The sequence below is a fragment of the Parus major genome, chromosome 20 (assembly GCF_001522545.3).
Source record: "Parus major isolate Abel chromosome 20, Parus_major1.1, whole genome shotgun sequence".
Classification (NCBI taxonomy): domain Eukaryota; kingdom Metazoa; phylum Chordata; class Aves; order Passeriformes; family Paridae; genus Parus; species Parus major.
In genome coordinates, this window is record NC_031788.1 from 6,900,886 (window position 1) to 6,926,014 (window position 25,129).

General features: G+C 42.3%; 1 protein-coding gene across 2 annotated transcripts; it reads left to right on the top strand.

Annotated features, from left to right (window-relative positions):
* Positions 1–80: 80 nt before the first annotated feature.
* On the top strand, positions 81–24,907 carry RPRD1B (regulation of nuclear pre-mRNA domain containing 1B). Of its 2 annotated transcripts, XM_033519112.1 has the most exons (8): positions 81–367; positions 1,783–1,912; positions 2,941–3,074; positions 8,992–9,104; positions 10,900–11,026; positions 12,100–12,275; positions 21,004–21,059; positions 22,409–24,907. In XM_033519112.1, exons 1-7 carry the CDS (start codon positions 217–219, stop codon positions 21,034–21,036), a joined length of 864 nt encoding a protein of 287 aa, XP_033375003.1. In that variant the 5' UTR covers positions 81–216; the 3' UTR covers positions 21,037–21,059; positions 22,409–24,907. The 2 variants fall into 2 exon arrangements, with proteins under 2 accessions (XP_033375003.1, XP_033375002.1); XM_033519111.1 differs by lacking the exon at positions 21,004–21,059 and having other exon boundaries at positions 87–367.
* The last annotated feature ends 222 nt before the right edge of the window (positions 24,908–25,129 follow it).

A 25,129-nucleotide genomic window follows, 5' to 3' on the forward strand; every position in this document is an offset into this window, starting at 1 on the left:
GCGAGTGCTGGTAGCGCGCAGGCGCTGGCGATGGTTGCGCATGCGCTGAGCCCGCTCGCTGTGCGGCCCGGCTCCCTCCGGCGCTCCGTACGATGCCGCCCCTCGCCCCGCGGCGGGGTCAGGGCGCGGGCGGCCATCTTGTGGCGGCGGCCCCGGCGGGTTGTTATCGGTGAGGCCGCGCCGCGCCCCCCCCGCGGGCGGAGCAGCCCCGGCCCCATGTCCTCCTTCTCGGAGTCGGCGCTGGAGAAGAAGCTATCGGAGCTAAGCAATTCCCAGCAGAGCGTGCAGACGCTCTCGCTGTGGCTCATCCACCACCGCAAGCACGCGGGGCCCATCGTCGCCGTGTGGCACCGGGAGCTCCGCAAAGGTGCGCGGGGGGGTTTGTCCGGCGGGGGCCGCTCCGGCAGCCCCTGCCCTGAGGTACCGGAGAGCGCGGCCGGTTCCTCCTCGCGGAACTCCGCGGGTCGGCGCCGGGAGAAGTTGGTGGCCCGGGAGTTTTTGGGAGCTGTTTACCTGCTGTTGTTGGTGTTTACTAAACTTTGGGGGGAATACCACGTGTGAGGGGTGGATTCCGCTGATATAGGCGGCGTTTTTGGGAAGGCAGAGGATGGAGGCACAGCCAAGTGTGACATGAGAGTGAGAGGATGCTCAGCTCTGGGTGGGCGGTTTGGGTGTAAAACAAGAGATGTACGAATAAACTTCCCCTGGCTGTTCTCAGGGGAACTTGGAAGTGCTCTGGATGTTTGACTCCGTTTTTAAATTTTGGGATTGGATTGATACAACTCCCCTGTTATAGAATTAGCGAGAGGAGATACGCAAAGAGAAAGTAGTTGTAGAAGTCAATAGAACTCTTCGGTGCTATCATCCAGAAACATTTTGTGCGTGTTTTTCTTGCACATTAACAAAAGGTAATTTCCCAGATAACTTCATCCTGAAGTCAAGGGGGACTGCTAGTGCCTAATGGAAGGTGTTCCTGCCGATGGCAGGGGGTGGGAATAACGTGATCTTTAAGGTCCCTTCCAACCCAGACCATTCTGGGATTCTGTGTGGATGCTCTGTCCCCAGGTGCAGCTCTGAAAGCAGCCAGTGTCACCATTCCCCTGCGGGCTACAGCACTCTGAGCCCCTTGGAGCAGCTGGGATATTTACAGTTTATTTACGAGTGTTTGGAAGATCTGTGTTTGCCCTTTTGTGGAAATGAGCACCTTTGTTTTTTGCCTTCCGTGTGTTCGTGGTTGTTTTGCTGGGGCAAAACTCCCCAGTTGTGGCCATATTGAAATAGAAACTGGTGATGTCAAAATAGGAAAAAATAGGATATATTGAAGAAATTTGATGTTTGGAGCATTGTTTGGAAAATTTTTGAATCTCCACAATAGCTTTCTCCTTTTCTCAGTTCTGAGTTACACTGTTTAATTCAAGTATATTTTCCTGAAGTTAATTAATAAAAAATAAACTAATTTTTGTATTAATTTGCTGGTGAGTTAGACAACCTTGTTTTAATTGTGTTTAAAATTTATTGGTTTTTCAGAGTTGAGATGTCATTGTGCACAAAAAACATTAAACTCGTGTTTCTTGTATGAAGTAATTAAAAAAGAGCACAAGGCCACTTGAAAGCCCCTGATTTCCTTTGCTAACATGGAAATGTTTTGAACTTTGTTTTTAGACTGCAAAGCTGTAAACAACTTTGAAAGCCCTGTTAATGATTCTAGGTGAAAGAAATGTGAAATAAATGCAAACTCTCATTTTGCTTTTTGCTCTTTTCTTTTTTTTCCTCCTTTCTCAGCAAAATCGAGTAGGAAACTTACTTTCCTATATTTAGCGAACGATGTCATCCAGAACAGTAAGAGGAAAGGTCCTGAATTTACCAGGGAATTTGAATCTGTTCTTGTGGATGCATTTTCTCACGTTGCCAGGTATGTTGCTGTATTTCAGCTTTTCTCTCTTGGGATTTGTGTTCTTATTATTCAAAGCTTAATTCAGTTGGATTTTGTTGTTTTTTAAATGTAGAGGTGCTTGTACCCTCTCTGTAGTAGAGATTGGATCCTGACTGCTTTGTGGTTGGGGAATGTTTAGTGTAAATGGGTAACTTTGTGTGTGAACCAGTCCTTCACAGCTTCACATCTTTGTTCTCTACGTGCAGCTCCTCTGGATTTTGTTTTAATTGTTACCTAAAGATCTGGCAGATCTGTTTATGGGCAGTGGAATTGAACAGTTGGGTGTGTTTATTAAAGCCATAATGAATGACTCTGCCCCATTGTCAAAAGACTTTAAAAGAAGTGATGTTTTAGGTCACTGGATTCTTACCAGCCTCCTGGTTTGAGCAGTTTCTTTGTATGTTACCTGATCAGTAATATCCTTGCTGGAGGAAGAAAGAATTTCATAGTTAAAAGGGAAGAAGTGATGCAGCCACTACCATATCAAAAATGCACCGTTGTGTCTACATGGCATAATTAGTCCTGTTATCTCAGCTAAACAACGTTAATACTCTGTTATCTGTTCTAGAGGGCTGTCTGACTGTCAGTGCATGCTCTGAGTGCATTTAAGTGCCTAATGATCCAGTCAGCCTGCTTTTAATTGCAATGTTATTGGCTGAAACAACTGTTTAAAGTTAATACTTGGAGTTCTAATCTTGTCAGCTTCAGGACTTTTTATAAACTCTTACTGCAAATTCTGAATTGTAGCAAGTTTCTTCTTTCACATCTTTCCTACCCTTACTTTGAGGTGGGAATGGTGAGGCACTTCCAGGCAATCTTTAGATCAAATAAAGGGGAAAATTTGCCGCAAGTGTGTTTTGCACAGTTTGTCTCAGACAATATGAAGAAGATTCTCTCCAAATGTTCACATATTGTAATGTGTGCAGCTGCCAATTTGGAAGATGCTCTCTGAAAACATAAGGTGTGTTGATCAGCTGAACTGTAATGATTTCCTAATCTTTGAACAGAGAAGCAGATGAGGGCTGCAAGAAGCCCTTGGAACGATTGCTGAATATCTGGCAGGAAAGGAGTGTGTATGGCAGCGAGTTCATCCAGCAGCTCAAACTGTCTATGGAAGACTCCAACAGCCCCCAAACAAAAGGTGAATGCATACTGCTTGTCACGTGTGTTTTGTTTTTAAATTGGTGCATGTTTCACTGGAAGTACTGTGAGGACTTGAGCTCTGGGCTTGTTTGGTTGAGTTGTTGCCAGAGCCGATGGTGGAGATTCTTCAGGACCGTGTTGAAAAGTCTGATTTTCATTAAACCCTCAGTTCTGGTTTGCAGGTGTGTCATCTTGTGCCTTGGGCTGGCAGTGAGCTTAACTGGGCATGATGTCTGGTGCTGCTTGTGCAGATACAGTGCTCCAGGGCTGCCTTTTGGGGTGAAAGCAAGGCAGTCATGCAGGCAACTGTTGTGTCCACCTCAAATCAAGTGTCCTGCTCTGCATCTCTGAGACTGCTCAGCTGGGTTATTAGAGTGTCTTATTCATTACTGTTAGTGCTTTCATTCTGATATTGTTTTGTTTTCCATAATTACTGTATTTAATTATGGTGCAGCAAGGAGTTTTGAATAATTGAAGTCTGGAATATATGCCCGAGAAGCTTGTCTGGTCTCTTTTTTTCTTACGCCAGATAATGTCATTTGGAGAAAACTCTAACTTCACATAATTTAATATCATTAGAACATCACAGTTATAACCTTATTACTGCATGGGTCCTGTGAGAAACTAAGCATAAGCTTGTGTTTGCTGTGCTTTGATTTACTGCTTTGGCAGATCCTGCCTCTTCTGTGGCACTTGGAGGTGTTTCACTGGTAGTACTCCAGTGGAAAGAGGGGGAGCAGTGGGATGCCTAAACTGTGGAAGGTGAGGATCATTAAAAATCAAGAGCGTTCTGGTTAAGGGAATATTTGTCCACCTTACAGCTGAAGGAGGTGGGTGCTCCATTCCTGGAAGTGTTCAAGTCCAGGTTGGATGGGGCCCTGTGCAAGTTGGTCTGGTGGCAGGTGTTCCAGCCCATGGCAGGGGGGCTGGAATGAGATGGCCTTTAAGGTCCCTTCTGTTAAGCCATTCTATGATTCTATGAAGTGTCAGTGTCTTCAAATGAGCTGGAATGACATTGCTGCTCTGGTCATATTTTCTTCTATTCCCCACAGAATTCTGAAGGTGTGAGCAGGTTGGTTTGGTCTTATGGCTCTTATGCCATTCTTAGGTGGTGAAAACAAGGCCTGATCGAGTTGGTATTTAATGTAGAACTAATATGCAGATATGAGCATGGATGAGATCTGTATGTGAAGATATCTCTGGCTGTAGCTTTGTGCTTTTTCACACTCTGCTTTGGGCAGAACTGCTGGATGGGTGCTTTAGCAGCTCACACCAGTGCCTGGACCAAAGGGATTGTCCCATCTGTATGGAGACAGAGGGAGTCTGTGCTCTGAGCAGCGAAGGTGAACAGTCTCTGCATGAACTGGCTCATGTTTGGGTTCCACTTGTCTGGGTCCAGTGAATGAGGCACCTGTGTGTTATAAAAGGCCAGAATTTACACTCCTGATTACCCTGACCTGATTAACTGAGCATTTGAAACTTTAGTTTACCTGTGTGTGTCACAAGTGTTTAACTTTGAATCTAAAGTCATTGATAATTGATACCATGTGTTATTTCCTGGTCATTTGGCAACTAGCTGTTGCTCAGTGTTCTTTTCGTTTGCCTGAGGGTATCAACCACTTCTGCTACTGTTGTCTTCTCAACTTAAAAACATTTGTACAAAATCAAACTTCCTAAGAGTAACAGATTTGGTCTGCGGGAAGCAGAGTAAAGGAATAGGAACCCTTCAAGAACTGCTGTGTGCACAGATTTACTTGGCAAGAAACTTAGTTTTTGACTGGGTAATTAGAGATATGAATGTAGTATCTTTTATTTCAAGGAAAGTTCAGGCCTTTTCATGAGAGTGAATGTTACTGCCTTGTCAGTTCATGGTCAAAAAGAAATTTGAAAAATTCAGCAGAGTTATCCTGTGGTTTTTTTCCCTTGCTTTGACTGGCGTGTGTGCAAATTAGCTTCTTCATGATAAGAACTATTTTCACTTGGTGGTTTTCTGGATTTCTGAGATAAATTAGTATTTGAGTTTCTGGTGAGTTGTACAAGGAGTTTTTGTGGTTACTGTATTCCATTTTCAAACAGGTGAACATAAACGAGATGGAGATTAGAGTGTCCTGGTTTACAGATAGAACAATTGTCTTAAATGTGGAAAACCATAGTCCAGAGCTCCTCCAAAGCCATTCTGGCTCTCTGGGTTTGTGGACTCACAAGGTAGACACACCTGAGAAATAGGCAATGTCAGTGCTTGTAGATTGCTGCAAGCTGTGGTGTTAAAATGTTGGAGCTCCTTGAGGGCATCTGGTGCTGTTGATAACACCTGGTGCTGTGATATTATAGCTATTCTTCAGCTCGAAATATGGCAACAGGTCAGTGTAGGTAGTTCTCTGTTATTTTTCATACTGCAATGTCTTAAATTCCTGGTCTGGTGGGTGCTTCTCTCTGAGAAGGATGGCTCTGCTTGTCTTGAGAGCACCACTTAGAGTTGTGAGACTTGCCAAAATGCAGTGGAGTCCTGTATCAGCGAGGAAAGAGATCTTTAAAGCTCATCTGTGAGTGTTTCAGTGGTACAGTTTGTTTCTTGTTTTTTGAGTAGCAAGGCCTTGGGTAAGGCACAGCAGTTCAGTTGTCTGCACATGCTGAGTTCCTGCTGTGGAGCAGAGCTGATTTCCCTTCAGAGAGACAGAGGGGTAAGACAACTAGCCCTTTCTAAGCATTCTATTCCCTGGTTTGCCTGCTCAGTAGTGCAGCTGACTACCAGATTTTAGTCTTTCTGGTTCCTTGAGGAGATATGCATATGCATGGAAATGAGCTTTTGAATATTGATACATTGTTTTATCTCTAAATGTATTCATTAAGCTTGCATTTGCTTTCTCATTAATCTCGTTTTTATTAGAATGTTTCTTTTCACAAGCAATAGGGAAGAGAAAAACCACCCATTTCTCTCAAAGACTGGAAAAACTAGGTCTTAGAGGTTTGATGTGAAACCCTTCAGGCAATACAGCCGATACACCTGATGTGTTTTCTTTGTGTTGTCTTCCTAACAAGCAATTGAAGAAGGTCCTTGAATGTGCTGTGATGTAGGAGTGTGTCGCTCTTAACACAGAGCTGAGCTGCTCCCCAACTGCTTTCATTGTGTTTATGTTGCAAATTCTGGCACAGAAAGTCAGACCTGTATTAAAATATGGAGAACAGAGAGGAGAGCAAGCAGGGAGGCTTCTGGGGGTAGCTGAAATAGAAGCACCTGGACACAGGGCTAGGTATGGTTTTGGAGCAGCTCAGCTCCAGTTGTGCTCACCCTAGGAGAGGCTGCCAACAAATATATATTGTAATGAGAATTTCAGCAAGCACAAGTTATCTACCCCAAAGAGGGGAGGGTATGGAACAGTTGGAGGGGGTGCTGGCTCATTAGAAGCCTGTTTATTTTTGAACAGGCATCATGAGCTGAGAACAGGGAAGTGAGCACCTGAACTGGGAAGATCCCTCAGGTGTCCAGTTGACAGGAAAAGCTCAGTTATCAGCTAGGCCTTTGACACTATAACATTCCTCCAACCAGGAGATGGTGTGTAGCATAAAAGTTGGTGCAGAAATACTTTTGCCCATGTCTGTGGACTCTGCAACAGCAAAGTACCATTCTGGAGTGTCACTGCAAAACTGTTAGGAGAGCAGTTGTCTGTCATTTTGGTGAAATGTAGAGGACTTTGCCCTTTGGAGGTTTTTCAGGAGTAGTTCAGTTTCTGTGAAGAGCACAGCAAAGCAGGAGAGCTGACTTTGTTGGGGTTTCTCTGTCTTCTTTATGTCCATGTCAAGGTGGGCTCTTGATTTTCATGGAAGAAGCTGTCTGTATTCTACAAGGATATCTTGATTGTCTTGGATATGTATTACATTCTGATCAGTCCTGGATGTTCTCAGTGCTTGTTTTCATCTTCTCTGGCTGGATTTGACATGTTTTTCTACTAGTGTAGGCTGTGATGGTTAAATTACTCCTGGCAGGCAGATTTTCTAAGTTACTCAAGCAGGGTGTGCTTCTGTTCTCTTTCAGGGGTCCTTTTGCTCCGTATGCTCTTGGGTTTGCAAATAAGCATAGGGGTTTTTGTCTATTTTGATGAAATTGAGATAGTATTTCTAAAATTCTCCAGTGACTGCTGCTTAGGTTTGCAGGTGCTCAACACACCGACTTCAGAGTGGTTCCAGTCAGATTCACTTGGCCTTGTTCAGGTGGAATATTCAATGAATTCTGAATCCTCTGTGTCAGAGTGGTGAGCAAGTGTAGTGCTGTGTCTTGTGGTAGACCAGTTGGCAACACAGCAGGAATAACTCTTCAGCAATTTGAATCCCATCTCTCAATTTAATTTCACTTGTGCAGTCGCTGCGGTCATGCATTCTTCTGTTGGTTTGCTCGTGCTTATCCTCTGTTGGTTAATTATTTTATGATAAGTACATACAAGTGATAAATACTGATGACCTGTTGTGTTGGGCTGGGTAATTTTAAATGCTCTTTTTGGCCACTTTATCATCTGCTCATCTCCTGTTCAACCCAACTCATGTTTCTTGCAGACCTCAGTGGGAAGCAGCTGTTTTTCTTGTCGATCTGGTGCCTCACTGGCTTGTCAGTCAGATTGTCAAGCCCTCAAAAATCAATTGAATACATGAAATAATTAACTGTCCTTTTTCTAGCCTAGGTAGCTTCATTTTACCGAACACCAACAATTCCTTTGGTTTAGGGTAACTTTTGTGTGCTGCTTTTCCTTCCATTGAGTGTGTCTGTTCTCTTACAGATGTATTTGTGTCTGCCTTGGGAAGGTTGTTCAGCTCTTTCCCCAGTGAGCAGGATGTAACAGCCCCTCTGATTTCTCTCCATTAGAATGAAGTTTATTCATATGTCCCACCTGACAAGGCAGGCAAAACTTTGCATTTAAGGCCAGACCTTTCTGTTTGGTTCCCCATTAGAACGGGACAGTCTGGTTTTGTTTTAAATTGAGTGATCTTGGATCTTCCTGTGAATCAAAGTATATACAGAGTCTGTTCTTGAATTCTGTGATTATCTTGGCAAGACTTGATTCCATTGAATAGAGGTTCTTAAGACTGTCCAAAGATTTCTTACAAATTACCCCATATCTTATTATCTTTGGTGGCAAGTCTGAAAAATGATCTACCTTCTTTTGAAGGTTCTGTGGCTGGATCAAAGGCTTCATTAAGAGTTCTGACTCATTTAAATAAACTCTCTCTTCCCTTTCAAGCTAATGTTTTCCATGCTGAGGTTCATTTAACCAATGCTGTCTTGCTTTATGACATCCCTGTTTCTGAAGTGTTGCAGGTTACCTGCTTGGAGATCAGTTCATGCTTTGCCCATTACTGTTGTTGCTGCCACATCTTGGAGCTGTAGTTTCTCAGAACTGTCCTGAAGCCCTTATTTTGATGAAGGAATGGAAGGTTGAATAACCAGCAATTACTGGGTTGATTGTGGGACCACAGTGAGAATAGTTGATGTAGAAAGATAAGTTGAAATTCTTTTGTCCTTGTGTACCTTCACATCAGTGTTTCATTTCTACTGGTGGAAATCCTCACCTGTATGCTCAGTGTTAGCCAGAACATCTGAGCAGGGTTGAAATCTGTCATTTATTGACAAATAGCACATTTATTTGCCTCTCCTTCATTGTAGGAGACAAAAACACATACAAAGTGCACACTGCTTGTGTATCCTCAGGCTGGCATGTACAGAGATACATTGAGGGGGGGAAATCAATCTTTTATTACTGTTTTGCATATGAGTGTTTGGAATATGATGCCAGCATTAAAGTCCAGCTGTGGTCATCCCCTAGAGGGTTTAATCATCAGAGTATCCATCTGGTGTAATTCTTTGAAGTAGAGATAGTTAAGGTGGGTAGATCTGGCATCCAAATGAGTTGTTTCTATGTCTTCAGTTGCAGAGGAGAAGAAGTCTTTAAAGCGAACTTTCCAGCAAATACAAGACGAGGAAGATGATGATTACCCTGGGAGCTACTCACCCCAAGACCCCAGTGCTGGGCCATTGCTGGTACGTGGAATGGGTTGAGCCTGGGAGGAGCTCGAAGCCATACAGCCAGCTCCCCTGTGTCCCAGCCACCTCCCTTGTGTCACAGCCACAAGGTGGAGCTGACAACAAGTGAAATGGGTTTAGTGGGGAGATGCAGTTTGGGGTTGAGAAGTCCGTGTGAAATGCAACAGATTCCTTTTTCCTACTGCAATAGTGTTTCACTTCTGAGCAATTCCAGATAATTTTACCCAAGGTCTGAGTAGTGCTGCCAGGAAAGAGTCTCAGGACTGCAAGAAGAACAGGCCATATTTGAAAGTATTTTTAAAATCAACATTTAGCCTCTAAAACCTAAAGCTGTGAACAGTTAATACACAGTTTTCTTTTGTAGACTCTATCTTTCCATAAGTTGTTAAAAAGCACAACATTTGTTATGTTTGTATGGCGCTGGTAGGAAGACCAGCTCTGAGGACTTCAGAGGCTCCATGTTGCTGGTGTGGGAAAATATTTGGAATGAAATAGAAAATCATTGCGGCCATTTGAGGCTACAGAATGAACATATGTTAACCCAGAGTCTGTTTGAAGGGGATAAAAAATTACACCATCCATCTGGTAAACTGTAAACATTGAAAAATAAAAATAACAGTTGTCAAGGAAATAAGAGAAAATTTTGTTGTTGTTTTTACCTCCAGATGCCTTGCAGCTTATGGTTTCTCTTGATTATAAACATTGTTACTGTTGGAAATCATTTGCAGTTTGCAAGAAAGTAGTAAATATTAGGTAATGGACCTCTTTGTTTTTCAGATTAAGAAAATATTTGTTTAAAATTTGTCAGTATTTTAATTAGCTTTTAAACTATTGAACTGTAGTTTAAAAATCAGTGCTTGTGTTTATGGGCATAGTGTTCTGTTTCAAAAACCTCACCTACTTCAGGATTTTTAAAACAAAAAGGCAACATTTTGTTCTTTCCGTACAGGGAGTTTCTCTGTTTAAATTTTTTTTTGTGCAAGGAAGAAATAAAACATGACAGGGAGGGTCTTCCTAGAGCTGTCCTCATCCATGTTCTTTTAAAGTTTGGATGCATTTTGAGTGAATTAATTCAAACTGACACATATTTCCTCAGTGCACTAAAGCCAGCTGAGAGATGAGCTGAGGGCACACCAAGGAGCCCAGATTAGTTGCAGAAAGCTGTGTGCTTGCAGAGAGCTGAGTGAGGACAGCCATGGCTTTGCAAAATCAGGAGATTACAACATTTGCTTTATAGGAAGAGCTTTCATAATCATTTGAGTTTATAATCAGTAACAAGTTACAGAATTTTAAACTTTGTGACAATGGAAATCTAATTCAGTTTTGTTTGGACAGATGGAAATTTGGTATTGGGTGATTTTGCTCTGTCAGAATGCAGCTTTGGAACAGAACAAAAAGGTGCCTGTACACTCCAGGGAGGCAAAGAGACTGTCAGGGATGCTTGGGTGGAAGATTCCAGGTCCCAGCTTGAGGCAGCACACAGGGCTGGTGGTTCTCTCAGACTGGTGTGGTCACATCCTTCTCAGCTATATCTTAAATGATCACTTTTCTTAATTAGACGGAGAAGTCTCCCACTGCAGAGTCTTGAGAAGGATGACCCTGCTGTAATTATGCAGGTGGAGCTAAACACTGGAATAGTATAAACTCAATGAATGCTCCTTGTATTAGGTTTAAAAATTACTTGAAGAAAAATGGTGCCTTTCAGAGGTGGGTGAGCTCCTCTGCAGTGGCCACATCCCTGGGAAGAGGATGTGGTTAAGGTTACCTGGTTTTACTCTTGGCTCACTTGTAGACCGAGGATTTGATCAAAGCCCTGCAAGACCTGGAAAATGCAGCGTCAGGAGATGCGACAGTGCGGCAAAAAATTGCTTCCCTGCCTCAGGAAGTTCAAGATGTTTCATTACTGGAGAAAATTACAGGTATGAGACTGGAAGATGAATGAACATGGGTCCAAAGAATAACTTAGAAATCAAAGTGTGGGTTGTTTTTTTTTTAATAATCACAATGTGAGGTGGAGTGAAATCCTGCTTTTGTGTCCTTGCTTTGTAGTTGGTGTAGGGGTAATTAACAGATAGCAATCCTGTGAAGTAACACTGAAGATTAAACTTACATAGCTGCTTCCGTATTTTTGGCTTGGTCTGAGTCTTATGTACTTGGAGAGCATCATCAGGATTTTGCAAGAATATAAAGGAAATTTGGCCAGAGTTCTCAAGTGGATGTGTTTGCTTTTGAACACCTCAACTGTTAAGATATCTTGAAGTATTATCAGACTGTACTGAGTACACACATAGTCCTTGATTGATATATTTTTGAGTTCTACCAGACTACTGAGGACACACATACTCCTTGATTGCTGTGGGAAAGTCACATTGCTACCCCCGTTAATCTATCAGTCTTTTTTTAAATTAACTTTTGCAATTGCATTTGAAAAGTAATTTTAATAGAAGCATTTAGAGGTTGAACTGATTTGACTCTTGTTCCTGGAGGTAGTTTTAATTTAGAACTCATTATGAATTATCACTTATTTGGCTTTTCACAAAATATTCTTACAGTGTCCGACTGGACTGTGTGCAATTCTTAGATTTGAGTCAATCCATTTGAAATTATTCATATATAAGAGGAATTAATAAGTGCACACTGTGTCTAAGTGTAGAAACCGCCTGATTTATTTACCTGAAGGTACTTCCTAACATTTTAATTAACCTGTTCATAGAGGCTTACTATTCAAAGATTTACATCCCTGCTTTCACTGACATCTCTGCAAGGATTAAATGCAGTCAGTTATGTCAGTGTCTAAAATACAGCCCACAAAGGGTGTATGTCCTATTTCCTGCATATCCCTGTGATAACAGCCCTTATTTTCCTGTCAAGCCAGAAGTATATTTATGAACAAGATGTTATTGTGCCTGCGGCTCGTGAATCGCAGCCCTTCTGTCAACAATTGGAAATTTTAAACTTTGTCCTCTAAATCACCCAACGCTTTTGCGCGCAGACAAAGAGGCCGCGGAGCGGCTGTCGAAGACGGTGGACGAGGCGTGTCTGCTGCTGGCCGAGTACAACGGGCGGCTGGCGGCCGAGCTGGAGGACCGGCGCCAGCTGGCACGGATGCTCATCGAGTACACCCAGAACCAGAAGGATGTGCTCACGGAGAAGGAGAAGAAGCTGGAGGTGAGTGCCCATTACCAGGCAAAATAATTGGCTCACCAAACACTCACCCTGGACTCCTAATCTATGGGTTTCTCCTGAGGGAGGTGATTCCAGGTGTTATCTTCATCTGATTCCATGTATTACCTTTACATTTTATTCCAGGTGTTAGCTTTACTTTTGGTTCTAGGTTCTAGTTGTCTTTACACTTGGAGTAAAATGGGTTAGAAAGCAGTGTCATATCTGGAGAGTGCAGATCTTTTCTGATGTTCAGTCTAGATGCTTCAATGCACCTGAAAACCCCAGAGCTCTATACTTCTTAAGGAAAAATAGATTTTCCTATCACATACCTTAGATTTTTATGATATGCCCTTCTAAAAAAAATTTGCCCCCCTTTGCCGTCATTAGCTGAGCACTTTTTATACTGCTTGGGTTTTTTAATTCCCTGATGGTTAGGTGGCCTTCACCTCCTCCTGAGCCCCTGCTTGTTCAGGGGAAGCAGTTTAAGCCAGATCTTCTGCCCTCCATCCTTTAACAGCCACCTACCCACAGCTTCTGTGTCTGTGGTGCAATATAAATGGGGCCCGTAGTGAAAGATAGCAACTTGTGTTTCCTGTGCAAACCCTTTCAACAGGGAGAGCAGGACTCTAAAACACCCTGAGGCTGAGCTGAGCCCCCCTCGCTCAGCCCAGCAGCATTGGAGGCTGTGCAGCCAGCTGTTTACAGCTGTTTATCCTAGATGTGCCTTCTCCATGGAAGTTCTTTCTGCAGCTCGTTTTGGGACTAGCGAGGAGTTTAATTAATGGCTGTGGTTGTATGTCACTCTGCCATCTGCTAAACTGCCCCTTGGCGGCACATTAAGGGCTTCTCTGCACGGTGCTGGTGATGAGCAGCTGCTGCAGGGTGGGATGGGAGGGGATGTGGAGGACAAAATCTCCTGGAAGGAGACTGAGCTGCAGCATTTGCAGACTCTGTTTACTCTCATGGCAAACCTCGTCCTCTGACGAGGCAACATTGTTCTCAGATAAAATTAATTTTGAGTGTTTTCTTTGCCTGTGTTTATATTGGAGTTTCTCAATGCCTTGTGACTGAATTTCTTCAAGCATAGCATCAGTCTTATGACTGAGTCAGAAAAAACACTTTTGGACATGGATACAGATGATGCCATGAAACCAAATCTTGTTTGGCAGCGGATTTATTTTCTGTGGAAGTCTTGGGTCAGGTTTTGGGTTTTTTTCTTGCTTAAAGGAAGACACCCATGTGTATGTAAAAAAAATACATAAATTATAGACATACTTCTGTTTGCAGTAAATAGGTAGCAAAATGCTGCACAATAATATTTTAAAAGGCCCAGAACAATTCATAATTTTGAGTCAATTTGAGACTGTGAAACTGAGAAATCCATGATGACAACATGGAATTAAAATTTCTAATGCATTAGCTGAAATGTTGTGACAGTTGTGGAGGTTTTTTGTTTGGAAAATATCCTTTTGGTAAAGAATGTTACTTGAAAATTGTATCTTTGGCAGAGGCAGAAGTGTAACCCTGAAAATTGTTTTGCTGGCTGAGTTGCTTTGTTAATTATAGTAATCCTGCTGATGGGAATGGGACAGGCTGCCTGCTCACTGTTATGTGTAAACACAGTTCTTCGCTGCATTAAAAGATAAAGAATGATCCTATTTAAATATTAGGCTCTTATTAAATATCTGTTTAGGTTGGCATCTTTGTCATTCTGCCAAAAAGGTGGCCTCAGTGCTGTAGCAGTCTAAGCAGAGTTGCAGGAAATACCACTCCAAGAGTGAACATGAGGCACAATTGATATTCGTGTCAGCTCTCAAACCTCAGTGAGGGATGTTGCCTGATTACAGCGTTCCATTGTTCTGCCCTTGTAGAGGGTTAATAAACAGTGGAAGATGCTGGTTACAGATAAGGCAGGCCAGATCTGCTTATCAGTTTTGTTTGAGTCTTTGATGTTCTCACAGTATTGATAAGCCTGGATTTTTCTTTGTAGTGCTAATAAGCATTTTACTAGAAGGATCTGAAACCTTTAGCAATTAAAAATGTATTAAAAAAACAAAACATTTACTCAGGCAAGGTCTGAAATGAGAAAATAACTTAAAACAATCTAGTTTTACATATCTACTCATTGTAGGCTTTGCTCTCTTGAGGTATCTTTTCCAGAATCTTTGGTACTTTGAGTTTTAACTCTTGTGCTTAAAGTTTCCCAACTTAGATGAGAGGATGTGTTTGGACAGAAGATGGATTCTGTCATCCTTGTCTAGCCAAGGCTGTTGGTTGGGGAGAGGGGCTTCTGACAGAAATAAGTCAGGGCTATATTTTAAGAGATGGAAATAACTAATTTGGAAATTACTCTGGATTTTTTTGTATTTTATTTACTCATAAATTCTTTTACTGTGGGAGCAATGAATGTAGCTAATCTATGTCTTTTTGAAAAGCAGCTTTTGTGGTCTAAAGAGCTGCAGTTGTTTACTAATCCTGTTAATGCTGTCCCTCATGAAACAGCAACTTGTGGGAACAGTCATAAACTCAGTGTGGTTGTGTCTAATGCTCAGAATACTCTGCATGTCAAACCCCTGTGAAACAGCTCTTGTCATCAGCGGCAGTAAGGCTGTTTAAGTGAGGGACACTGCTGAGGGGCATGGCTTTGGAAAGGAATTACACATCAGCATGGATACAGCTGGCATGAGTAAGGATTGAAGCAGTGAGGGGCAAAGAAGCTCTGGTGATTTGAAGGGAGAAAGCTGCAACAGAGCCTGAAGATCATAGCATATGGTCAAACTCTGGTTTTGGGGTAGCAATGGGAAAAATCAAAGTGTAGTAATTGTGATTCCTTTATTCTGGGCTTGTTATTGTAGTATTTTGATTGTAGTCTAAGAGCACATAAGAAAGTAGATTGTCTTTAATTCTGTCAGTCACTAAAATCAGCAGAAAAGCAGAAAACTGATACTAAAGGGCCTATAAGAAGACATATATTTTCAAAGGTGTGTATTCCTCATGTTAACTTCCTGAAGGGTATGGGGGATACAGTCATTCAACAGCTGAACACTGAGTTTCTATTAAAATGGTTCTTCATCTTGCTCAGCAATTGTCAGCTTGTTACTGCAGCTGCTGTTTGATCTTCCATGGCTGGGATAGATCAGAGGTGGCCTGGACATTTACAATAGCAGATGATAGGAAATAAAATACACTTTCAGACAAGTGTAAAACCAGGAGCTGCTGTTTCTGTAAGAATGTGTCCTTGTATCTCACAGCAGTATTGAACTTCCAATGGAAAGTTCCCGATTTGTGTTATTTTTGGCCATTGCTGCCCCATTACAATTACTGAGCACAATCAGCTGGGGAGGTTTTTTGTCCTCCAGCACCTGAGCCTGCAGAACTTCAAGGAGAATTGTCTTTTGAAGTCAGAGCACTCTTCTGGAATGCATGGCAGGCAAAGAGAAAAAATCCAGGGAATAAGTTTGTGCAAAATGGAAATGTAGTGGGGAGAACATCCCATGTTGGTGTATGAGGCACTGTAAAATGAAATCAGATAAACAGATGAGACTGGAAGAGAAAGTAGTGCAAGGAAATGGCAAATTGTGTAGAAATTTCATGGGTACCTGAAATAATTAGTGACAGTAGGAGACCTAGAGTGAGTGGAGGGAGGGTTGTTTTAATCTGATGGGGAGAAGAGGCAGAAAAAATAGGGAGAAAATTGTACATTCAGAATTTTTGGTTTGACGTGCAGTCAGTGATGGCAGTTCTTCCACATACCTTCTGTGTGTGTGTTGGTGAAAGGTGACATGAGGAACACTGTAGCATAGGCAGTGTGTGTGGAGCAGTGTATGTGCTCAAATAAGTGTGTGTTTAAATGTCTGCAGCTATAAATCTAAAGAACATACTGTATTTAAGATCCAGTTCAGAGGAAATATTCTGACTCTTGGCTGCAGCTGAAAAATTGTCACTTAGAGTCCTGCTGAGAGCTCTGGGGGTTTTTAGATGTTTGTGGGTTTTAATATTCATGGCTTCAAGGCACCTTTAATAAGGTGTTAATGCCGTGCCCACAAAAATTTGCAAACCCTCTTTGATAATGCACCTCTGAGGGATGAAGTGCATTCTCACTTGAGGTTTTCTGGACTGCCCAGCACTACACATTTTCTTGAAATACAATTTAGTTCAGTGGGTTAATAGGCAATTTATTGCTGTGCTGCTTCCACTGCCTGGGTCTCTGTAGTGTGTCACTGTTGGCACAGCTTTGTGGCTGCTGCTTCCCTCAGACAGGAATTCTTGGGTTGTGTGGTATATTCATTTCAGTGGTTTAGACAGTGAAATAGGAGGTTAAGTTTTAGGATTCCTGCCAGGAAACAAAATTATCAGTATTTGTGTCAAAGAAGCAGGAGCAGCTGTGGGGAGCAGCAGCAGAGTGGGGTCAGCTCTGTGACCCTGGCAGGGAGATCCTGAGCTTGGAGCGCCCAGACAGTGCCAGACCTGGGTCTATAGGACCAAACTGGTGACTAATGGGGCACCAGTCCTGCCAGCTGTGAGCCACTGGTGCCTCTGGGTGTGGGACAAGAGCCCAGGGTGCTCTGTAGGGATGTGAGCTGACAACTGCAGGGAATGTGGGTCTGTTGGGCTGTGTATGGCTTGAGGCAGCAGCTGTGTTTCTTTGCACAATGCAGTTACAGTTCCTTCACTTTGTAGGTGCTTGTAGTTGTTTATAATTACAGTAATGCTGCAAATAGACCGATACTAAACAATAAAAGCGAATAAAAATAATTCAATATTAACATACAATGTTTTTTTGCAGTTCACTGAAGTGAACAAATGTATGACCACTCTCTTGCTTAGCTAGAAAAGTCACTAAGATGCTTGGAGAGGTGAATATCTAGCTGTTGGCTTGTGCCTTGGATGTGGATTTTTGTGATAAGCATCAAATGCACCCCCCTCAGTGTTTATTTCTTGAAGGGTATTTGGCAAATGAAATTATGATTTGTGTCTATGACACTGTGGCAGCAGCCTGGGCTTTTTCTGAGAGCTTTTGAACACTGCAGAGGTTGATGCATTCCCAGCAGCTGGAGAAATGCTCTGTGAAGGCCTCTACTGCTGCCTCTTTGGTTGTCCTAAACAAAGAGGAGAGCAAGGAAACGAGTTACAGTTTGAGAGGGTGTAATTCTGCCATGAGCAGAAACACCATCCCTGCTGAAGTGTGGTGAATGATGCTGCAGAAGAAAGAAGCCTTGTCAAATTTAAAAGAGCAAGTCTGAACAAATTTAAGGTCTGAAAATGAACTGAAGACTCTGTAAGGAAATACGTCATTCAAGCTCTGATTCCTGGACTGCATCTTTCAGATAAAACTTCAGATTTGCTGGTTTAGTGTTGCTGCAGAATGAGGAAACCTGGCTTCACCCTGGCATTTGGTTTTGCTTTTCTTTTGAGGAGGGTTCTGATGTGATGAGCTTGTGGAATGGCAGAAGTTTTTCTTTCTGTTCTTTTTCTAGTGACTGTTTAAAAGTACTTTACATAGGTTAAGTGGCAAGGAGTAGAAGCTAAGGAATACCTAATCAACCTGCTGCAGGAGTGTGGTGTATTTAATGTTTTTAAAGAGAGGTTTTACCTGAATGTATAATCACATGGCTGTCATACTTCACTACATACTCTCCAAATTTCTGCTGAGCCTCTGATGCATTTTTCCCCTGGCTTGTGGTTGTCTTGTTTCCTACAGCTGCCTCAAGCTGCATCATATCAAAACTGCGCCTGACCGGCTGCTCTTCTTATTCACTTTCCAAATTCTCATTAGTGCTTAGCTAGATGTTTTTTCAGTAGATGCAATTGCTGTGATGACTTACAGCATGTTCCTACTTGACCCTGAGCAGGAGAGGATGTGTCCAGTGCACACTCTGAGCCAAAATAAGCTGAAATCTGTGCTGTGGAACGTGACAAGGTGAACCAGGCCACACAGCACTGCTCAGGATGAATTTCCCGTCATGTTGATTACAGTCAGTTCTATAATGTTCAGGCATGGCTGCTTTGGAATGAAACGTTCTGTCAGCTTCATTCAGCAGTGGTTAATTCTGATTTTGCATTTGTTTCAAGGATTGAGTATCTAATTCTCTTGGCCACTGAGGATGTAGAACGCCACGCACCGAAAGGAAATGTTGATTAGCAAAAGCATCCGTGTGGCACAGTGCCAGTTTTTTCCTCTGTCGTCCTGAAACTCCTGCTTATAGCAGAGATCTCATTATTTTGTCTAAAAAAAAGCAAATAACATCCAAATACTATTAATCTTAATATAAGCCTACTGAGCAGTGAGACAATTAGCTCAACACAGAGTATAAACAAAGGCCTTGGAAAGTAGCAGCTTCCTTTAATTCGACTTTGTGTTGTTCAGTTTTATGGAATGGAAGGACCTTGTGGAAAAATCTGCAAGGTGCAGTTTACAGGCATATCATGGGCTACATGAAAAACATGGTTTCCCATAAAACCTGCTTCCAGAGTCCTGTGTTGCAGGATATGGCCAGAACTTGTGGAAAAAGCAAAGCTCTCAAGCTGGAAGGGGGTTCCATGTCTCTACTGCTGTGTATTTTTGCAGGGAGCAGCCAGCATTCCCTGCCCCAGCTCTGGCTCATGGTCTCTCCACTCCTTGGCAGCTCTGTCAGGAGTCAGCACAGTATCTCGGGCCCAGAGGGATGGAGAGGGTTTAAGCATGGAGCAGACAGTTTTCTACCATGCTCTGTGATGTGTATCCAATCTGTCCAGTAAGTATTCATCTATTCTAGGAAATCTTAGTTTCTGGATTGCTCCCTTAGTTTCCATTCCTGAATTCAGTGATGTTTCTCTGAGCCAATTTTTAGTGGTTTGGGGGCTGTTGCTGCCGTTTCCATGTGAGAAATTTTTCTCTCTTATTTTTTCAGTTTGTTTTTTAACAGGTAGGGTTTAGGCCTTTAGTATTGACTAGGTAATGCTTGCATTTACTTATTAGTAAGGTGGAGTTACTGAGAATTGAAGGGAATATGGTTCTCAAGATGACTTGATGTTTGTTTTTGGTCATCATATACATACAAAATTCTCTCTCCAAACTGGGAGGATATTTCTGATAACTCAGTGTTCCATGTAGCCCTCAATGTAGAGTATCCCTGAAAATAAGGACATGCTAAGAGCAATACTTTCCTAAACACTTGAAACTGTTAACTGTGACTCTGGAAGCAGGTTGGTGCTGTCAATATGCAGAGAAATTGCTCCTAGGTCTGTGTGTTTGCCAACAGCAGAGTGGTTTGGACACATCTTGTTGGTTCTTCATTTGTCAGTGTGTTTTATGAGAACTGGGCTGTCAGGAAAGGCATTGGCAAGGTTCAGCCTCCCCTAAGTAGCTCTACTGGGGAAGGAATGTTGTTTGCATCTAATATAACTCTAATGGTCACGCAAATCATCTTCAGCTCAAAAGCCATCGCATTCCAGTCCTGACTGTCCATGAGAAGTGGTGGATCCTGGTCACCTTGCCAGTTTTGCCCTGAAAATGGGTATTAGGACATTATTATTAAAGGACAGTCTTTCTATGGAGGTTTTACCTGCTTTTACGTAATTGTTTTATGTGGGTCCATAATGGGATCCATAAATCCAGAATTGTTTTGTGTAGATCCTGGCAATTCAAGCCATATTTGAGGTATTTTCTTGGCTTATGCCTGGAATTTGCATCATCTTTTCATTTTCACTGCCCATTTATCAGACCTGGAGGACTTGCCAGCTGCCTTGCCCTTCTTTTTTTTTTTTTGGTCCTATCTTTAGTGGAAATTACTACAAAAAAAGAAACACCTGCTGATACTCACTCTTGACAGTTTGGCATTCTTGGGAAGGAAGTGCTGCTCATTCTTTCCTGGCTTGATATCCATCACTTCCTGACAGTGGTCTGAATTATGGATTTTAAAGTATTTTTAAGATGGTCTTCTGTGGATCTCCAAGTCCAGCCTATTCCACCTTCTCTCTGACAGCATTTGGAGTACAAGAGCTCAATAGATGTTCCTGCTGTCTCTGCCATGTGTGCAGGCGCTGGTGTGCTGCTGTCTCCTGCCCCCAGCACTGGGGATGTGCCAGCTGAGCACTCTGGGCACTCTCTCTCCCTTTCCCCATGGTTGGCTCCTATGTTCTTTTTGAGAAGAATGCCAGGTGTTGGAATGCTGTGCCTCCATGGCATCCCTTTTTATCTGCTGCAGCTCTCTATTAATGCTAAAGAATCTGGGGGGTTTGTTTTTGTTCTCTGTCTTCATCTCATGACTTTCTCCACTTGTTTCTCTCTTTAGGAATTCCTGAAAGAGTGTGATTAGGGATGTGGGTGCATTCTTTTTTTGGACCTGATTCTCTGCCTTTCATTAAAACAAGACAAATCCTCACAAAATTAGTGTGTGCAACTTGAGGTGTTTTGAATTTTTTTGGTTACTGTTCTCTAGGCATGAAACAGCACCCTGCAGTTCGTGGAGCTGGGAGGGGTTTGTTTGGACTAGATTATTTCACTGTATATCCTGTGTATGTTAACAGAAGTGTTTGGTTATATTAACTCACTCAGCCTCATAAGGGATTTAAGTTTGAATTAGGCTGTTAAAAGACATTCCTGCTTGGTGCTGGCAGGAAATTTACAGGGTACGCTTACATAGCCATTGCAGGGTTATCGGGAGTTGTTGCGATTGACGGCTGCTCTCACTGTTCTAATTCAAAATAATGAAACACAGAGAGTGTAAACTCCTTGCTTGTAACCCCACAGGAACTGCTGTGCTTTGATGTTTGGAGAAGGTGAAGAGAATTTCCATCACTGAGAAGGTTAGAAAGTCTGGATTAAAGTTGTAAACTCTTCAGAAAGATGTTTTGATTAAACATGTGCCTAGTTTCATTTGATCTTCAGAGATATAAACTTCTGTTCTCTTTGCCAAGTAATTAAGAAATGAAAAGTAAATTGATATTCTAGTTGGCTGTGTGGCAGTCTGTTCTGTGTATGGATTTTTATCTTAAGTTCATTGTTTCCTGCATCCTGGAGGTGCCATGAAAAGTAGGCCACATGTACTTGAGTAAAGACTGGCACAGTCCAGAAAAAATAACATGCTACTGCAGTTTTATTCCTTCAATTGCTGTCTTCTGTGACTGTTATGTTATGTGAATGTATAAAATCACAAAACTTTGAAAATTGCATAAGCAGTCTTTAATTAATCGTCTGTATTGGATAACTTGGATGTGTACTAGGCTGCTCTTAAGTGGCCTCTCACCAGAATTGACCAAGGTACAGTTCATTCTTTCTTCCATTTTCAGGGTCCAAACTCTTCTCTCTTTCATTATGAACACAAGTCACTGGTGTCTCTGAGACATGGGGGAATTTCTGCACATGAGAGATTTCTTACTGCACTTTTACTACTCAGTCCAGACCTCATTTGTGGAAAAACCACTTGCAAGTTTCCTCTTTGGAGATTTTTAGCTTGCTCTTTTTTCCCCTCTGTAATAAAATCCTGTAGGTGTTAGTGTCTGTATCCAGTGTGGATGTGCTTTTCCCTGGTTTACATTCAGTGGTCCTACACGTGTTTCCATGGTGTCCCTGCTGTGCCAGTCTCAGGGCACAGCTGCTGGGGTTGTGATGTGAGCTCATAAAGGAGGCCCTGCTTGACAATCAAAACTTGGGTTTGATTTAATGACTTGAAAGGGGGAAATTGGATTAATTAAGTGTTCAAAATTGATCAAGTTTGAAAGCAATGAGCATTTTGGCAGCATAGTAATACCTGTGGTGTGCCTCAGCCTGTGGCTTCTGCCAGTGGAGGGGTGTCAGAGGAACATTCTGGCAGCAGCTGGGAGTCAGTATTCGGGGAAGAACACAAGGATAAAGCAACTCTGCACTGACACTTTTCTCAAATGCTCTATCAGGCCCCAGTGTGTGCTGGTTTGGGGACATTTTACATGTAAAATTAGTAAGACAGGGCAGGGTTGTTAGTTTAGGGATGCCAGAGCCTGTGGGCAGGCTGTGGATTTGGGGCAGATGGCAGGGTCTGCAGTCATGCCAGCAGTTGCTCAGAGCACCAGGGCCTGGCCACCTTCTGTGAGTCCTCACCTGGAAGTTACTCCTGGCTTAACTAGCAGCACTGTTAATTAACTTGTGCTTAATCTTTGTTCTCTTGTCTTTCCCTCAGGAATATAAACAAAAGCTTGCTCGGGTAACCCAAGTGCGCAAGGAGCTGAAATCTCACATCCAGAGCCTTCCAGACCTGTCACTGCTGCCCAATGTCACAGGAGGTCTGGCACCTCTGCCATCTGCTGGGGACCTGTTTTCAACAGACTAGAACAAACCATGTGCCCCAGTTTTCATTATGACCAGCAGAAGTAAGAAGACTCTGGTGTTGGCTGGAAGTCCAGTCTTCCAAGATCTGCAGTAGGAAGGAACTTGAAGACCCTGCTTTGAACCTCTTGGCTGCTCAAACTCACCCTCTCTGTGTACACTGGCTCACTTGAGGGAAGGAAGAGGAGTGAGTTTTGTGAGCTCTAAAGGGAGCGGGGGCGGTCTGTTTAGGCAAACTTCTCTCATCTTTTCCTGTATTCTTTAGTTGCTGTTTACTCTTAGCACTTGTTACCCCCACAAGGATCACGAATCATGTACACACATACCTGGGAAGCTTCCAGAGGAAGGTTGGCCATGCAGCATCTTCCCTCTGTACAAATATTGTATTATTTCTGAATAAGTCTCATCTGTTTTAGTTGGGTTTCTGAGCCCCATCTCTGGAAGCAGTGGAATGGCTCCTGGGCCTCGTAGGGATGTGTGTGCATGCGAGTCCTGAGCCACGGTGGCATCAGGGGAAGGCATCTGCTCAACAATGGTACAGGGAAAGATTTTTCCTAAACCTGCAGCTCCTCATAATGCTGTGGCCTGATGTGAAGGTAGTTCCCATTTGGCATGGATGTAAATTGAAGTTACAGGCAATAAAAATAAACAGCTTTTCTTTGTGAATTAGAGGTAGGACTCATAAGTTACACTGTGCTGAGCAAAGCAGAACTGGATGTTACCTAAGTGGGAGTGGAAGTAAATTTTGTTCTAGCTACCTTAGATTTATACCACATTTTTCCTCTTCATTATATCAAATTAGATGGTGATGGAAGCTTTGAATTAATGACCTGAGAGGCTGGAATGGTGTGTGGCAGTTGCTGGTGTCCCTGTGACAGGCACTGTTGGGTCTGCTCTCAGGATGGTTACATTGAAAATACAATGATATAAACTCTCTCCATAGCTTTAGTGAAGTTGTCTGATGCACAGAAGTTAAATGTGGTATAAATATTTATTTATATAGAAAATAGGCCCATATATATGCATATATCCTGTATGCACATGTACCCTGTCCATGCATGTAGATATTAGAAGGATGTACTTAATTTTGTGTCACAGATTGTGAGTTGATTTTTATAATCAGGAAAAGTGTGAAAAACAGAAAAGGTAAATTTAAAAAGCTCTTTAATTCCATTATGTTGCTGGCTAGTGTTTTAGCTGCCAGGGGTGTAGTTACATTTCAGTTTGTGTGTTAGGTGTGACAAGCTGGACTCTGATCACTGAACCATTCCAATCTGGATACAATTCTGTTTAAATTTAGCACCTCTCACTATAAAACAGGTTCTGTTTCTGGAGACACTTGATCTGGTAACACAGGTTTTGTAAGACAGAGGCTGAGGTGAGCTGAGATGCTCTCTGTGCCTCCCTGTGGTCTTGAGCTGGTGTCAAAGCCAGGAGAGGAAAAGGCAGAAATGCAAAGCTCGTTCTGCTCCACACTAATTTATTTTGCAGGCTGTTCAGTAGCCCGGTCAACATTCAGTTACAGCAAACAACGACACAACATCTTTTGATCATTCAGTTGTTCAGAAGCTCACATCCTTTTCCTACTGACACTTCCTTTTGTCCTTTTTTAACGCTCCTTGCACCCTTACTGCCCAGCCAACAGATGTTTTTTTCTCTTTAGTTTACAGGAATTTTTCCAGTGGCAGAACTATGCGTTCCCTGAGTCACTTTGACTGTGCAGCCTTTTATGGTCCAGACTTTAGAGTAAGCACTATACATTCTCTCTGCTTTTGCCAAAAATAAAAAACAAAAGAAAAAAAAATAAAAAATCCCAAACCACCAAACTTCAAGAACCCAAACCAAAAGACTCTTTTCCATCCTGATTCAGCTCACAGAGTTACCCCGAGGCTGTTAAACCAAGTATTTTCAGCATTGATTGAATGTGTATCCATTATAGGACAAAAACTGTCAAAAACTGATGTAGACAAATGTGTTGGCATCTCACGTTTGTGTTTTGGGCAGATCTGTGAGAGAGTTGTCTCTCTGGTTTTTTATTTTTTAATTGAAATGTTTTGATTTTTTTTTTTTCTGAATATATGCGTGTGTTTTATTTTGCTTAATTTAAATTAAGTCTTGTGGGTTTTAATTTTATTTGTTTTACTTTTTGGGCAAAGGGCATCTGGTGAACTAGGTGACATTTTCTGAAGGTTAAACAGATTTCCCCACAGTGTGTCTTTTTTAACAAAAGCTTAAATCTGTATATTAATTGACTTAGGAATTAATTTAGACATATAGGCTGCCATTTGACAGCAGTATATTCTGAAATGTCTCATAGATATCTATTTTTGAATAAAGAGGGTGTCATTGAAAAGTAGTGTCCTTACTTCTTTCCTCAATGCTCCGGCACCCTGTGGGTTTTGTTTGGGATTTTTACCCTTCTAAAGCCCAGGCAGTGACTTGGGGAGATCCTTGTGTCAGTTTTCCATACAGAGTGGAAACGTGGCATTTCTGTAGGACATGTCAGTTGTTACTCCGGGGAAAAATACAAATAAAAGCCAAACCTGGCATGGGAGGAAGGTGCCTCCCTGCATGA